General features: G+C 44.6%; 1 protein-coding gene across 1 annotated transcript in view; it reads left to right on the forward strand.

The window, feature by feature from the left end:
* LOC311226630 (CUB and sushi domain-containing protein 3-like) overlaps nt 1–17,460 on the forward strand; it is a gene marked incomplete at both ends in the record, with an annotated part of 799,139 nt that overhangs the window by 494,248 nt on the left and 287,431 nt on the right. The window contains 3 exons of the mRNA XM_084312048.1: nt 1,584–1,752; nt 2,196–2,726; nt 3,325–3,519. Of these exons, the coding sequence (XP_084168174.1) occupies nt 1,584–1,752; nt 2,196–2,726; nt 3,325–3,519 (895 nt within the window). The remainder of the gene's footprint in view (nt 1–1,583; nt 1,753–2,195; nt 2,727–3,324; nt 3,520–17,460) is intronic.

Consider the following 17,460-nt stretch of genomic DNA (forward strand, 5'->3'; position numbering starts at 1 on the left):
CACATATTCAAGTGATTGCTTCAAAGATCTGTTATACTATTATTGGTGGAAACATGAACAAGTAATCTCAAGGTGAGAGGACAGCACAGTTTTAAACAGTTGTGAGGATGTTATAGCTCGAATATGAACTGGGAGATTATTCCAGTCAGATGGACCTTTGAACATGAATGATTTTTTGCCAACTGAGGTAGTAACATTTGTTGGAACTTTAAAAAATAGCTGTGCACAGTGTCTCAGTTGATGTCTAGAGGTGAAAGGGTCCATATACTGTTTGAGATATTGCGGATAATTGAAGTGAATACATTTAAAAATGAACTGTAACCAGTGCTGCTGTCGTCTTACTGTGGGAGCTGGCAAATTAAGATTTTCATACATGGTGCAGTGGTGTGTCAAATATGGGCAGCCAAGAGCAAATCTGCATAGACGGTTGAATAGTGTGTTTAGTGGAAGAAGGTTGGTTTTAGATGCAGTTTGGTAAACTACGTCAGCGTAATCCATGATGGGTAAAATTAGTTGCTGAACCAGTTTCTTTCTGACAGGGAGTGTGAAACATTTTCTGCTGCGGTAGAGAACACCAGCACTAAAGTTGACTTTTCTAACAATATTATCAATGTGATATTTATATGAGAGTTCTGAATCAAGCCATAGACCAAGGTATTTGATGTGATCAACTCTATGCAGTTGTGTACCGTCCAGACAAGTGATATTAAATGGTTGATTAAAGGTTTTGGATGCAAGATTACGGGTGGTCCCAAAGAGCATAGTATTAGTTTTAGTTTTGTTGATTAAAAGTTTATTAGCCGAGAGCCATGATTCGAGTTTATTGAAATTTGATTGCAGTGTTGACTGAATTTGAGGTAAGGTAATTTGAGATGTATATATCACTGTGTCGTCGGCATATAGTTGAGTATTACAACCTGTGAAAATTGAGGGGAGATCATTAATAAATATTGAGAACAAGAGCGGGCCTAATGTTGAGCCTTGTGGCACCCCACATTCCTGTACTGCCAATTCAGATCTACCATCCTGTATAGCAACACATTGTTTTCTGTTGTGCAGATATGAAGTAAACCAAAGTAGGGCATTGCGTGAGAGGCCAATAGCGTACAGTTTGTCTAATAGGAGATAATGTTTGACCAAATCAAAGGCTTTTGTTAAATCAATAAATATTGCACCAGTGAGATTACCATTACCAGATGAAGAAAATATATCATTAGTGAGTTTTAATAAAGTAGTAGTTGTGGAATGATTGGAGCGAAAACCAGATTGCGAAGGTGATAAAATATTGTTGTTGCTGAGATAATTAGACAGTTGTTTATAAATTAACTTTTCAAAGACTTTTGCTATGGAACAGATAATTGCTATGTATAGTAAGTAGTACGTGCTATATGTTACTTGTATTTCTACCGTCTTGTATGTTTCACACGTGCATCGTGGTCCTCTGCTGTCAGGTCTTCCTTGGGAAATACATTTAGAATCTCAGTGTAAAAAAATCAAGACTCAATTAAAAACGCATCAGTATTCTGGGGGTGAATCTCCAGCGTGTTCCACTTGAAATATGTCCCCTGTGGGTCTGTGTGCAGCGGGCCGAGCTCTGCAGGGCCTCTGGTGTGGAGAGGGGTGTGCAGTCAATGGGGCCGAGCTCTGGAGGGCCTCTGGTGTGGAGAGAGGTGTGCAGTGGGCCGAGCTCTGGAGGGCCTCTGGTGTGGAGAGGGGTGTTCAGTCAGTGGGCCCAGCTCTGCAGGGCCTCTGGTGTGGAGAGGGGTGTTCAGTCAGTGGGCTGAGCTCTGGAGGGCCTCTGGTGTGGAGAGAGGTGTTCCAGTGGGCCGAGCTCTGCAGGGCCTCTGGTGTGGAGAGAGGTGTTCCAGTGGGCCGAGCTCTGCAGGGCCTCTGGTGTGGAGAGGGGTGTTCAGTGGGCCGAGCTCTGCAGGGCCTCTGGTGTGGAGAGGGGTGTTCAGTGGGCCGAGCTCTGCAGGGCTTCTGGTGTGGAGACGGGTGTTCAGTCAGTGGGCCGAGCTCTGCAGGGCCTCTGGTGTGGAGAGGGGTGTTCAGTGGGCCGAGCTCTGCAGGGCCTCTGGTGTGGAGAGGGGTGTTCAGTCAGCCGGCCCAGCTCTGCAGGGCCTCTGGTGTGGAGAGGGGTGTTCAGTCAGCGGGCTGAGCTCTGCAGGGCCTCTGGTGTGGAGAGGGGTGTTCAGTCAGTGGGCTGAGCTCTGGAGGGCCTCTGGTGTGGAGAGGGGTGTTCAGCGGGCCCAGCTCTGTAGGGCCTCTGGTGTGGAGAGGGGTGTTCAGCGGGCCGAGCTCTGGAGGGCCTCTGGTGTGGAGAGGGGTGTTCAGTCAGTGGGCCGAGCTCTGGAGGGCCTCTGGTGTGGAGAGGGGTGTTCAGCGGGCCGAGCTCTGGAGGGCCTCTGGTGTGGAGAGGGGTGTTCAGCGGGCCGAGCTCTGGAGGGCCTCTGGTGTGGAGAGGGGTGTTCAGCGGGCCCAGCTCTGTAGGGCCTCTGGTGTGGAGAGGGGTGTTCAGCGGGCCCAGCTCTGTAGGGCCTCTGGTGTGGAGAGGGTGTTCAGCGGGCTGAGCTCTGGAGGGCCTCTGGTGTGGAGAGGGGTGTTCAGCGGGCCCAGCTCTGTAGGGCCTCTGGTGTGGAGCGAGGTGTTCAGTCAGTGGGCTGAGCTCTGGAGGGCCTCTGGTGTGGAGAGGGGTGTTCAGCGGGCTGAGCGCTGCAGGGCCTCTGGTGTGGAGAGGGGTGTTCAGTCAGTGGGCTGAGCTCTGCAGGGCCTCTGGTGTGGAGAGGGGTGTTCAGCGGGCCCAGCTCTGTAGGGCCTCTGGTGTGGAGAGGGGTGTTCAGCGGGCCCAGCTCTGTAGGGCCTCTGGTGTGGAGAGGGGTGTTCAGTGGGCTGAGCGCTGCAGGGCCTCTGGTGTGGAGAGGGGTGTTCAGTGGGCAGAGCGCTGCAGGGCCTCTGGTGTGGAGAGGGGTGTTCAGTCAGTGGGCTGAGCTCTGGAGGGCCTCTGGTGTGGAGAGGGTGTTCAGTCAGTGGGCTGAGCTCTGGAGGGCCTCTGGTGTGGAGAGGGGTGTTCAGTCACAGTGTTCATCATGCTGTTCAGGGATTATTTAACTTTTAGTGTGTTTCAGGGGTGAGGTTTGAATCCACATTTGCTTATCGCCTCTCTGTCTCTCTGTCTCTCTGTCTCTCTGTCTCTCTGTCTCTCTGTCTCTCTGTCTCTCTCTCTCTCTCTCTCTCTCTCTCTCTCTCTCTCTCTCTCTCTCTCTCTCTCTCTCTCTCTCTCTCTCTCTCTCTCTCTCTCTCCGTCTCTCCGTCTCTGTCTCTCAGCCTTTGGCCACAACGAGTGTCCAGACCCAGGTGTTCCCATCAACGCTCGGCGGTTCGGAGACAGTTTCCAGCTGGGCAGTTCCGTCTCGGTGGTGTGTGAAGCCGGCTTCATAAAGACTCAAGGCTCCGAGACCATCTCCTGTCAGCTGGACAAAGGAAAGGTCATGTGGTCAGGACCCATTCCAAAATGTGAAGGTAGCTAACACGTGTGTGCATAATACACTAACACAACCCTGACTCTATAGGCCTACACACTGAGGCTAACCAGCTACTACTATCTTGATTTAGTTACATTTGAAAGGCCAAAGGTTATTTTCGAGGTAGCAATCTTGTCATGTAGGGTAAATACAGGGGTAAAATAATTTATTTAATTTGCATTTATTTAAAAAAAAATTGGACCTTATGGTGTTCTTGTTCTGTTCTTGACTTATTGTGATGTTTCTTCTTGACTTGCTTAAAGAAGACGTGTCCGGCCCATGGGGACATTAACGTGTGTTGTCGGGCCTTACAAATACATTTGATTTGATTTAATAACCCTATTAACCCTTTCACTGTCACACGACAGAAGGTTAACCCTTTACTATCACACAACCGGCTGTCGTGTGGCAGCTTCTGTGTATTGTCGCAGTGGAAGGGTTAACCGATTGGTAGTGCGGCAGTGAAAGGGTTAACCCCTAACCATATTTTCAGAAACATTTACCTGAAAGTACAAGTAACCAAGTCAATGGAAGATTGCTCCACTTCTACAAGGACCATTTCCATATTCCTGGTATCTAGGGACATCTGTGGAGCTCAGGGAATGTATCCCCAGTGTCGGAAATATTGTGTCTGTTACTAGGCTTGAGTAAATTGTAACAAATGAGAATATCAATTATTATTATTATTATTATTATTATTATTATTATTATTATTATTATTATTATTATTATTATTATTATTATTATTATTATTATTATTATTATTATTATTATTATTATTATTATTATTATTATTATTATTATTATTATTATTATTATTATTATTATTATTATTATTATTATTATTATTATTATTATTATTATTATTATTATTATTATTATTATTATTATTATTATTATTATTATTATTATTATTATTATTATTATTATTATTATTATTATTATTATTATTATTATTTCTTTATATTTATTTTCTGTGAATCATGCTAACATTGACCAAAAGTGAAAAGATGCCACTGAGTTCATACAGTGTACTAGAAATCTAAGCAAATGAACAAAGGACATGATTTACATTTTTTTTTGTAGATACAGTACACCATTTTGCCATCCAGACACATGCAATATGAAATATGAATATAAAATATAGAATATCAGGCCTATAAATTACCTTATTGTGGCCAATTCACACATCTATGGATCGGCCCAAATCCCCTCTTTCCTTTTTTTTTTTTTTTTTGGTCTTTTTCCCCCTCCATTTTTCCTCCGATTTTCTCCCATCCCAATGTTAGTCGTATGCCAATTCCCAGTCCCTTCCTGGTCGCTGCGCACTTACCCCCTACAGTCAGATCATCTGGGAGAGTGGAGGCTACCACGTGCTTCCTCCGACACACGTCCAGCCAATCACCGCTGCTTTTCACCTGGCAGCGCGGATTCTCATCGAGAGGGCGTAGCGTGTGGGAGGACCACACTATCCCCCTCGAGTCCTATCCGCGCTTAGCAGGCGTCCCGACCGAACTGTAGGAGTCGCTGTTTACAACGACCCGGACCCACCCCGCCAGCTTCTCCCACCCTCTAATACAGCCAATTGTATTAGTGCAGACGGCCAGCCAAGCTGGTGACAACCCCGGAGCTGTGAGCTGGATTCGAACAGGCGAATCCAGCTCACAGCTCCGGGGCTGGTGACGAACGCAATCTCCGCTCGGCCACCTAACCGCCCTACAAATCCCCTCTTTCCAATGGCAGAGTTAAATCTGGATTTAGTACCAGCAGGTGCTTGGTAAAGGGCAGCAGAGACTGTGAATGAAATCTACTAATAGTAATACTGTGCATGAGCATTACACTAGAGGATGATTTGCCAGGTCCAAAAACCAACGCTTTAAGGAGATCTTTTATTTTTAGAGCATTAACTATTTGGAATAACCTGCCTCAAAACCTCTGCTGCATTTACAGTAGATTAACTTTTTAAAAATAATCTTAAATTGTATTTAACACTGTAAAGTTTTTTTTTTCTGTGCTTGCATGTCATTTTAGCCATCTTAATTGTTAGTTTCATTATGCATTGTGTGTTGTGTACTGACTTTTAATCATTTTGTTTTGCAATAATAATTGTTTTTGTATGTTTTTTTTGTGTGGACCCCAGGAAGACAAGCTGGTTGCTATGGCACCAGCTAATGGTAATCCGTAATCAAATTAAATCTAAATTCTTAACTGGATGGAATGGTGGGAGAGTATTTCCATGTTCTGCCAGCGAAGCAGCAATCCTTACTATGGGCTAGATCCACAAAGAATGGATTGCACGGAGCAAGTTGCACCCTTACTTACAATTCATTATGAATTGAAAAGGGGGGACCCTGATGTAAACAAGACGAAAGTCTTTCTCTGGTCTGCATCCCCTTAACAATTGTGTTTATTGAGCCGTACTGTATTGTACCATTCTGCTAATCTGTTGATAACATTTTCATTCAATCAATCACTGTGCAGATTGAACACCTTCTCGTATCATGTGACCCGGCAAGGCTTAACTCTTGTTAAGGAGCTCACAATTATTCAGAAAACCCCAAAATGTCGTTCAATTCAGAAATAGGTCGAAATGGTGCGGCTACGTGGTGCAGTGGGCAAGGCACTCACCACGAATACTGGAGACTAGGCTCGAACAGGTTCGCCTCCCTGTTCGAGCCCAGCGCTCCACATTGCTTTCAGTTTAGCTGGTCGTCCGCACTAATACACATTGGCAGTATTAGGGGGAGGGAAACTGATGGGTGGGGATCGGGCGTTGTGGACAGCGACTCCTACAGGTTGGTTGGTGCGCCTGCGCAGTAGAATCAGGAAGCGACAGGGGCGGGGCCCCTCCAAAGCCCAGACCCCTGACGTTGAAGGATCGAGCCGCGCAGGTGAAAAGATGCGACGGCTGTTACCTCGAGTATCGGAGGGGACTCGTGCAATGTATGACTTAGTCCACATTGCAGCCGGCTTGTGGGAGGCATGAAACAGTGTTCAAAGACAGGGGAGGGTTGAATTGGATGATACGAAAATTGGGAGAAAAAATAGAAAAATGGGAGAAAAAGTGGAAAAAAAAAGAAATAGGTTGAAATGGAGATATTGGCAATTTTGAGTGCTTTGAAATGTTTTTTATGTGTCGGTCAACTGGGGCGTGGCTACTACAGAAATTAGGAGATAGGAGACGCACCAAAATCGGGCCCAGTACTTTGTTGGCGGTGTGAAAATATGCCGAGAAACATGAATATGTTTGGAACCTTTTGTGTTAAATTGAATCTGAATTGAGATGTGATTATCTTCTCTCCGTCTCTCTCTCTCCTCTCCGTGCATAGAATAATAAGGCATCTACTCCAGTACGTGCTCCACAAGTCTGTAAGCCTGCGCATAATGGAGTATAGAGAGAGGGCTCTATAGCAGAGGTCCCCGCCCATCGGGTCGCGGCCCGGTACCTGGCCGTAGATCATTTGGTACCGGGCCGCAACGAAAGAATAACGTTTTTTTTGTATCTACTTTTTTCTCCTCCTTTTTCTGTATTTTCCCCCATCCCAATTTAGTCGTTATGCCAATTCCCCCCTCCCCTTCCTGGTCGTTGCGTGCATTTCCCCCCCACTTGCCGGTCTAGGGAGGGTTGATAGATACTATCACATGTCCCCTCCGATACGTGCGGAGTCAGCCAGCCGCTTCTTTTGACCCGACAGCGAGGACTGGGGGAGCGTAACGTGTGGGAGGCTCACACTACCTCCCGCAGTTCCCTCCCTCGCTGAGCAGGCGCCCCGACCGACCTGTAGGAGTCGCTGTTTACAACGACCAGGATACACACCCCACCGGCTTCCCACCCGCTAACACTGCCAATCGGTTAGTATGGACGACCGACCAAGCCGGAGGTACCGCTGACAGCTGGATTCGATACCAGTGTATCTGCGGTGGTAGGCAGGCGCTTAGTCCGCAGTGCTAACCCAGCCGCCCAAGAATAAAGTTGTTTAAAATTAAATGTATTTTATTTTCATTAGTCTTCCGGGTATTTTATTTAGAAAAATTGCCACCTCCGCCCACGCCTCACTTCCGCGGACAGGCTCGTGCTGCTGCCCTGTGTTAAACACAAGTCTTCTGCCATGTGTTGCTCCCCTTCGTGTAATTCACTCACGGTGCTGTGGTCGTGGTAGAGACACGATCATAATCACGTTGTTATGCACCAGAGTCTCCCGAACACGTCGAGACAAACCTACGCTGAGCAATGGTAACGTTCACGCACTTACGCCCTTACCCCCTACCAGCGAACGCCTCTCACCTGGATGAGGTGTCAAAGGCCAGTGCAGGTATTTGTAGTTTGTAGCTCAACACAAGCTGTTGTGTTATCATCTTTGCTAATAAGACATAGATTGAAAAGTATCCGCCCAATTTGCACAAGTGATGGCTTATTTTGAAGGTATGTAAACTGTAAACTAAATAATTTGAAGATTGCTCGACAAGGCCCTATTCTATTTATCAATGTGACGTACGCACAGATATGTGCGTAACCTGTGCGTACGATTTTTTCTAAGCAAAGTGTGGGATTTATCAATTTGAACTTGTGCTTGACTTTGTGCGTATATTTAAGCACAGGTCGGACCATGCGTAGTTGGCGCCCGGTGGTAGAATATTTTTACAACGCGGAAATAAGCACTGACTGCGCTCCGCGTAACTCAACTCGTTATTATTTTGCGCATACATTGCAGAAATACGGGAACGTTTTGATTATATTTAAAAGGCTTTGCCATTGTTAAACGTAATAAGTGGAACCCCGAAGCTGTAAGCAGAATACAAGTCATATGAACACCCACGATATAAACGCATTGCAACGAGAACAGACAGAGGTTATTTGTTGAGTGTATGTGTATACAAAACCCTTGCAATAAATGTGTCTTACATGAATGAAACGCATACATGCTCTGGACACAGAGCATATATCGTGTGGGTGATATCATGACTTGTATTCTGTGTCAAAGCCTAAATCAAAACGTTCCCGTATTTCTGCAATCTATGCGCAAAATAATAACGAGTTGAGTTCTAACAAAGAACGTATTACATGCTGGTAGGCTGATAGAGTAAACTATGATATGAATATGATATGATATAAAGGTATACTGGTCCGTCCGCGAGGATATCGAGGACTCGAGATGGGGGACCCTGATGTAAACAAGACAAACGTCTTTCTCTGATCTGCATCCCCTTAACAATTGTGTGTATTGAGCCGTACTGTATTGTACCCATTCTGCAATCTGTTAAATAAAGTTTTCATTAATTCATTCATTCATTCATTCATTCATTCATTCATTCAGCCATTAAATGCAATTTGAGAATATAGGCTAAAGTATACATATTATTTAATGTTTTCATAAGCGTAAAGATACAACAGCTAGATTAATGATCAAGTTAGTTTACTGTATGCAGGCTTCGCAGGGCTGTGTGTTATTATATGCGCAAGTTACTGTTGCATAATGTAGGCTATGGGCTGGCTGCTATTATATGTACTTCATATAGGCTGCCTAATACCAACAACAAAATAGATTGTATCATATGCCTCTACACACATTATATTATAGCCTCTGTGAACAATCTCTCAGAGTTTGCTCCATCAGTAATCAGTAATGTGAACGGGATTCCACTTGGTCAATGTACAGATAATCTGCGATGCGCATTTTGGCTGATAATGTGCCGGTGGCCGGAGTCTCATTCATATTCACTTAAATGCAGATCATAGTTATCCACTGAAGCCATATGACTCTGACCAGAACGGCTCATGACGAGCGCACATAATAGGCATTAGAGCACAGAGTTGTCTGTGAACTTGGCAACTTCATTGGATTTATTTATTCTCTAAAAATATCTATAATCATACGATTAAATATTGTTTAAAATAAAACGCTAAATACTATTATTCTGTGTGTCATGTTTCCAAATAAGATTGTTCACAACGGGAAATGCTGTATACGTTCAATTTGTTGGTTGGACCTCGGTGATCAATCTCGCTCTCAGTGAAGTCTCTCAGAGTTCGCTTGGGTTAGTCCACTTTTCCACATTTCATGGGGGTGTGCCATTACCGTATATGGTTAACCGGGGCGGGTCTGGTATGCAAATACTTAAAACAGTGCACGAGCTCAAACGTAGGATCAAAGTCATATTTATCAAGACAGGTGTGCGTAGGACCTGTGTACCGTTTTTTTTGTGCGTGCACACATTCAAAATTCTGTGCTTACGTATGAAAATAGAATACTTTCTGAGAAAAATTTATAAATGAGGGCCCTGGAGAGACAATATTCCAGCCCAAAATGCTTCAAAAGCAGCCACAATACCCTCATGCAGGCAGACATACGGTGTCACAAACACATTCATAAGCACCGACACGGCTCGGTCGCAAAATGCCAGTATGGTCAGATAGTGTTAAACAACCTCCGTGTCACTCATTTAACCTGTGAAACACCCAGCCCCTCATGCAGTATCCCTTACCCAGGTTGGGCTGGGTGGGTCTTTAAAATCGACAGTGTATTAACACTTTGAGTGCCACGAGGTGGCGCCAGAAGTAGCGCTTCAATGCCACCATCGGCGCCAATGTTACGCTTAATATCGCCTAATCTATGTTTTAAAATATGGCTATGTGTCTAATCTGCCCGTCGCTTATCAAAGAATCCTTTTCTTTGTTCAGTCAGTGCTGTCAAGGCAGATTGGTTTTTTATCGCTTCTTTTCCGTTTGAGAGCATTTAGAAAAGCACCCGTTTTGAGGTAAAAAACAGTTCATTCTAGACCATTCTATGATAATCGTCTTTTACTGGAATATTCCAGAACGTTGATATTTGTCGGCCTATTTATGAATCGTTTTCAAATAAACGCTAGATGATCAATATTATACGTGCACGCAAGCACATTCCAGCCGCGCACGGATAATCGCCGTGTTCATTTCCTCTTGGACTTTTACAGTGAAACCGAAAGAGCCCATTTCACAAAACAGCTTATAACTTCATCAAAATTAGTCTGATTATCCTAACACTGATAACATAGATTCCTTACCTGACATCAGATGGTATCCAAATGGTATATTCCAATTCCTGATCACCATTCGAAAAAATCGATAAGTGTATGGATCCAACGTGTGTACAGTGCAGTACATGATTCCGCGGGTCTGAGAGGCTCCAGAATGAACTGTGATAACCCCGGCTGCATCAGTGGACTGGAAAATGTGGAGTACAGGATTTTTTTCCCCATCCATTTTCATTGAGTCCATTCCAAAATCCCTTATGTCATCTGGGAGACGATAGGGGGCGCTTTTTTCCACATCTGATCGCCGGCGGCGCTCGGGTATACTAGGGTAGGCTCACGTGATGCAATATGATTACAGATCGCTAAAAAAAAAAATCAGAGAAATCTCGTGAGTGGCTTTCAACATAACTATCGGAAACCCGAGATATCTCGTGAGTGGCAGTGAAAGTGTACCAAAGCAGGTATTATTTTTAAACAATATGTTTATTGGTATTTTCTTTTTTTTGTCAGTTTTACAGCATCAGTTCAACAGTTCAACAACCATACAAAAGGAAATGCTGCCAACTGCCCCCCCTCCCAGAGTTACAGAAAAATAGATACAAAATCAGTTTTTGGAAACAGTTCTTTTTGGATCACTCGTTTTTTGTGTGTTTGTGAAACACCGAAGAGATCCCGTTTTTGTTATACTGTTCTCACCTATTTTTTGTTGTTGGATTTACACCTTGGATTACAGTATTGTTTTTTCTCTGGACTCAGCTAACTGTGTGTATCACACCGAAGATCAAGTCACTTGGATAATTGTTTGGATCAGTCACCTCTCTGTTTCTGCTGTGCGCTGAGCTAACTGGGATTTCTCTCTCTCCCTCCGTTACCACCTGGAGTGTATGCTGGGGGGATCTGCAGAGCGGCTCAGACGTCACAAGCAAATTCCTCACCATCACCGTCTGGGAGAATCTGCAGAGCCGCAAACATTCTTCACATGCCAGATTCCCCGTTTGTTCTGTTTTCCACCTAATTCAATCTTGTGACTCTGAGAATAAACACACCCTTGTTTTTGGCTAACTCTGAAAACAACTCTCTCTGTGCCGTTGCGTTTGGGGTCGGTTACAAACCCTAACATTACGATCCAACCATGACGACCCCAGCCGACACAGAGAGAGCCCCTGCAGCTTGCCAGGCCTCTACTACCAGCATGGCCCCAGTCTGCTAGCTTAGCCCCGGCTGCTAGCACAGCCTCTATGTTAATGCAGCCCTTGCAGCTAGCATAGGCCCTGTGGCTAGCCATGCCCAGGCAGCTAACCCAGTCCCTCTGCTAGCCCCACTTTACGTGTAGCTTCCCCAGCTAGCATGGCCTCCACTTTGTGTGTAGCTTTCCCACAGCTAGGACTGCCCTTTCAGCTAGCTTGTGCCCAGGCAGCTAGCCCTGCCTCCACGCCTGGTCCGGCTCCCTCGCCTGGCCCAGCCGCTACGCCCGGTCCAGCTTCTACGCCCGGCCTGGCCTCCACGCCGTCTCCTGGCCCCTATTCCACGGGGGGATGGCGTGTTCTCCCTCGGACCCTGGCTCGCCATCGCTCCCTATTCCACGGGGGGATGGCGTGTTCTCCCTCGGACCCCGGCTCGCCATCGCTCCCTATTCCACGGGGGGATGGCGTGTTCTCCCTCGGACCCTGGCTCGCCGTCGCTCCCTATTCCACGGGGGGATGGCCTGTTCTCCCTCGGACCCCGGCTCGCCATCGCTCCCTATTCCACGGGGGGATGGCGTGTTCTCGCCCCGGTCCCCTGGGACCCCCTGTGTTCTGCGCTGCCCGTCTGCAGCATCCGAGGAGGAGGAGGATTCCTTTCAGAGCAGCAGAGCCCTACTCGGTGTAGGGACGGAAGGGGATCCCCGTGCCCGGCCTCCGCCGTTGGACCCCTGTCCCCGTCTCCCGCCTCCCTCGCCGGTCCTCTGTCCCCGTCTCCGGTCCCCCTCTCCAGTGCCCCTGATCGCCGGCTTCCTTCGGTCCCATCCGGGCAGGCCGGGGCCGGGTGGCTCCCGTGGAGGGGGGGGTACTGTGAGGTTTTGTCCGCTCCCCACCCACACGCTCCGTTCCTTTAAGGTACTTTGTTGAGTAATTGCATTCCCCGCCACGCTCCGTTCCTTTAAGGTTCTGTGAGGATTCTGTGATGATTGGTCCGTGGCCGAACGCACACTTCTAAGTCAAGTATCAATTACCATCACGCACCTGATGTGTGTTCTAATCAGCGCCCCAGAGGGCTTTATATACTCTGTTCCCCCTAATATCGAGGTTGGATCGTTTTGAATATTCCCTGCATCTGCCTTTCTTTCCCGTCTGTTGCTCCCCAGGACTCTCGTGAAGTATCCGTGTTGGAGAACCGGTTTCCCCGTAAGAAACTACGCCTCGTTTATCTGCCCACTTTACGCGTTGCGCTCTGGTGAGTTTTTGGAAACAGTTCTTTTTGGATCACTCGTTTTTTGTGTGTTTGTGAAACACCGAAGAGATCCCGTTTTTGTTATACTGTTCTCACCTATTTTTTGTTGTTGGATTTACACCTTGGATTACCGTATTGTTTTTTCTCTGGACTCAGCTAACTGTGTGTATCACACCGAAGATCAAGTCACTTGGATAATTGTTTGGATCAGTCACCTCTCTGTTTCTGCTGTGCGCTGAGCTAACTGGGATTTCTCTCTCTCCCTCCGTTACCACCTGGAGTGTATGCTGGGGGGATCTGCAGAGCGGCTCAGACGTCACAAGCAAATTCCTCACCATCACCGTCTGGGAGAATCTGCAGAGCCGCAAACATTCTTCACATGCCAGATTCCCCGTTTGTTCTGTTTTCCACCTAATTCAATCTTGTGACTCTGAGAATAAACACGCCCTTGTTTTTGGCTAACTCTGAAAACAACTCTCTCTGTGCCGTTGCGTTTGGGGTCGGTTACAAACCCTAACATTAATAACATAAGACCAAAGCAGGTTGAGTATGTCTTTAAATCTAAGAGCTTATTAAAGACCAAATCAGGTTGAGTAGATCTTTAAATCTAAGAGCTCATTAAAGACTAAAGCAGGTTGAGTAGGTCTTTAAATCTAGAGCTTATTAAAGACCAAAGCAGGTTGAGTAGATCTTTAAATTTAGAGCTTATTAAAGACTAAAGCAGGTTGAGTAGGTCTTTAAATCCAGAGCTTATTAAAGACTAAAGCAGGTTGAGTAGGTCTTTAAATCTAGAGCTTATTAAAGACCAAAGCAGGTTGAGTAGGTCTTTAAATCTAGAGCTTATTGAAGACTAAAGCAGGTTGAGTAGGTCTTTAAATCTAGAGCTTATTAAAGACGAAAGCAGGTTGAGTAGATCTTTAAATCTAGAGCTTATTAAAGAATAAAGCAGGTTGAGTAGGTCTTTAAATCTAGAGCTTATTAAAGACTAAAGCAGGTTGAGTAGGTCTTTAAATCTAGAGCTTATTAAAGACCAAAGCAGGTTGAGTAGATCTTTAAATCTAGAGCTTATTAAAGACCAAAGCAGGTTGAGTAGATCTTTAAATCTAGAGCTTATTAAAGACCAAAGCAGGTTGAGTAGATCTTTAAATCTAGAGCTTATTAAAGACTAAAGCAGGTTGAGTAGATCTTTAAATCTAGAGCTTATTAAAGACTAAATCAGGTTGAGTAGGTATTTAAATCTGGAGCTTATTAAAGACCAAAGCAGGTTGAGTAGATCTTTAAATCGACAGTGTATTAAAGACTAAAGCAGGTTGAGTAGGTCTTTAAATCTAGAGCTTATTAAAGACCAACGCAGGTTGAGTAGATCTTTAAATCTAGAGCTTATTAAAGACCAAAGCAGGTTGAGTAGATCTTTACATCTAGAGCTTATTAAAGACCGAAGCAGGTTGAGAAGGTCTTTAAATCTAGAGCTCATTAAAGACCAAAGCAGGTTGAGTAGATCTTTAAATCGACAGTGTATTAAAGACCAAAGCAGGTTGAGTAGGTCTTTAAATCTAGAGCTTATTAAAGACCAAAGCAGGTTGAGTAGGTCTTTAAATCTAGAGCTTATTAAAGACCAAAGCAGGTTGAGTAGGTCTTTAAATCTAGAGCTTATTAAAGACCAAAGCAGGTTGAGTAGATCTTTAAATCTAGAGCTTATTAAAGACCAAAGCAGGTTGAGTAGGTCTTTAAATCTAGAGCTTATTAAAGACCAAAGCAGGTTGAGTAGGTCTTTAAATCTAGAGCTTATTAAAGACCAAATCAGGTTGAGTAGATCTTTAAATCGACAGTGTATTAAAGACCAAAGCAGGTTGAGTAGATCTTTAAATCTAGAGCTTATTAAAGACTAAAGCAGGTTGAGTAGATATTTAAATCTAGAGCTTATTAAAGACTAAAGCAGGTTGAGTAGGTCAATAAATTTAGAGCTTATTAAAGACCAAAGCAGGTTGAGTAGATCTTTAAATCTAAAGCTTATTAAAGACCAAAGCAAGTTGAGTAGATCTTTAAATCGACAGTGTATTAAAGACCAAAGCAGATGGGTAGATCATTAAATCTAGAGCTTATTAAAGACTAAAGCAGGTTGAGTAAATATTTAAATCTAGAGCTTATTAAAGACCAAAGCAGGTTGAGTAGGTCTTTAAATCTAGAGCTTATTAAAGACCAAAGCAGGTTGAGTAGGTCTTTAAATCTAGAGCTTATTAAAGACCAAAGCAGGTTGAGTAGGTCTTTAAATCTAGAGCTTATTAAAGACCAAAGCAGGTTGAGTAGATCTTTAAATCTAGAGCTCATTAAAGACTAAAGCAGGTTGAGTAGATCTTTAAATCTAGAGCTTATTAAAGACTAAAGCAGGTTGAGTAGGTCAATAAATGTAGAGCTTATTAAAGACCAAAGCAGGTTGAGTAGATCTTTAAATCTAAAGCTTATTAAAGACCAACGCAGGTTGAGTAGATCTTTAAATCGACAGTGTATTAAAGACCAAAGCAGGTTGAGTAGATCTTTAAATCTAGAGCTTATTAAAGACTAAAGCAGGTTGAGTAGGTCTTTAAATCTAGAGCTTATTAAAGACCAAAGCAGGTTGAGTAGATCTTTAAATCGACAGTGTATTAAAGACCAAAGCAGGTTGAGTAGGTCTTTAAATCTAGAGCTTATTAAAGACCAAAGCAGGTTGAGTAGGTCTTTAAATCGACAGTGTATTAAAGACCAAAGCAGGTTGAGTAGATCTTTAAATCTAGAGCTTATTAAAGACCGAAGCAGGTTGAGTAGGTATTTAAATCTAGAGCTTATTAAAGACCAAAGCAGGTTGAGTAGGTCTTTAAATCTAGAGCTTATTAAAGACCGAAGCAGGTTGAGAAGATCTTTAAATCTAGAGCTTATTAAAGACCGAAGCAGGTTGAGTAGATCTTTAAATCTAGAGCTTATTAAAGACTAAAGCAGGTTGAGTAGGTCTTTAAATCTAGAGCTTATTAAAGACCAAAGCAGGTTGAGTAGGTCTTTAAATCTAGAGCTTATTAAAGACCAAAGCAGGTTGAGTAGGTCTTTAAATCTAGAGCTTATTAAAGACCAAAGCAGGTTGAGTAGATCTTTAAATCGACAGTGTATTAAAGACCAAAGCAGGTTGAGTAGATCTTTAAATCTAGAGCTTATTAAAGACCAAAGCAGGTTGAGTAGGTCTTTAAATCTAGAGCTTATTAAAGACCGAAGCAGGTTGAGTAGGTCTTTAAATATAGAGCTTATTAAAGACTAAAGCAGGTTGAGTAGGTCTTTAAATATAGAGCTTATTAAAGACCAAATAAGGTTACAATAAGATACAACACACAATGCTTTATTAGTACCGCGAGGGGAAACAGAGTGCCACCATACACGTACAACAGAGTGCCACCATACACGTACACCAGAGTGCCACCATACACGCACAACAGAGTGCCACCATACACGCACAACAGAGTGCCACCATACACGCACAACAGAGTGCCACCATACACGCACAACAGAGTGCCACCATACACGCACAACAGAGTGCCACCATACACGTACACCAGAGTGCCACCATACACGCACAACAGAGTGCCACCATACATGTACAACAGAGTGCCACCATATACACATACAACAGAGTGCCACCATACACGCACAACAGAGTGCCACCATACACGTACACCAGAGTGCCACCATACACGCACAACAGAGTGCCACCATACACGTACAACAGAGTGCCACCATACACGTACAACAGAGTGCCACCATACACGTACAACAGAGTGCCACCATACATGTACAACAGAGTGCCACCATACATGTACAACAGAGTGCCACCATACACGTACACCAGAGTGCCACCATACATGTACACCAGAGTGCCACCATACACGTACAACAGAGTGCCACCATACACGTACAACAGAGTGCCACCATACACATACACCAGAGTGCCACCATACATGTACAACAGAGTGCCACCATACACGTACAACAGAGTGCCACCATACACGTACAACAGAGTGCCACCATACACGTACAACAGAGTGCCACCATACATGTACAACAGAGTGCCACCATACACGTACAACAGAGTGCCACCATACACGTACAACAGAGTGCCACCATACACATACATCAGAGTGCCACCATACACATACACCAGAGTGCCACCATACATGTACAACAGAGTGCCACCATACACGTACAACAGAGTGCCACCATACACGTACACCAGAGTGCCACCATACACGCACAACAGAGTGCCACCATACATGTACAACAGAGTGCCACCATACACGTACAACAGAATGCCACCATACACGTACACCAGAGTGCCACCATACACGTACACCAGAGTGCCACCATACACGTACACCAGAGTGCCACCATACACGTACAACAGAGTGCCACCATACACGTACACCAGAGTGCCACCATACACGTACACCAGAGTGCCACCATACACGTACAACAGAGTGCC

Source organism: Notolepis coatsorum (assembly GCF_963971535.1).
Source record: "Notolepis coatsorum genome assembly, chromosome: 4".
NCBI lineage: Eukaryota > Metazoa > Chordata > Actinopteri > Aulopiformes > Paralepididae > Notolepis > Notolepis coatsorum.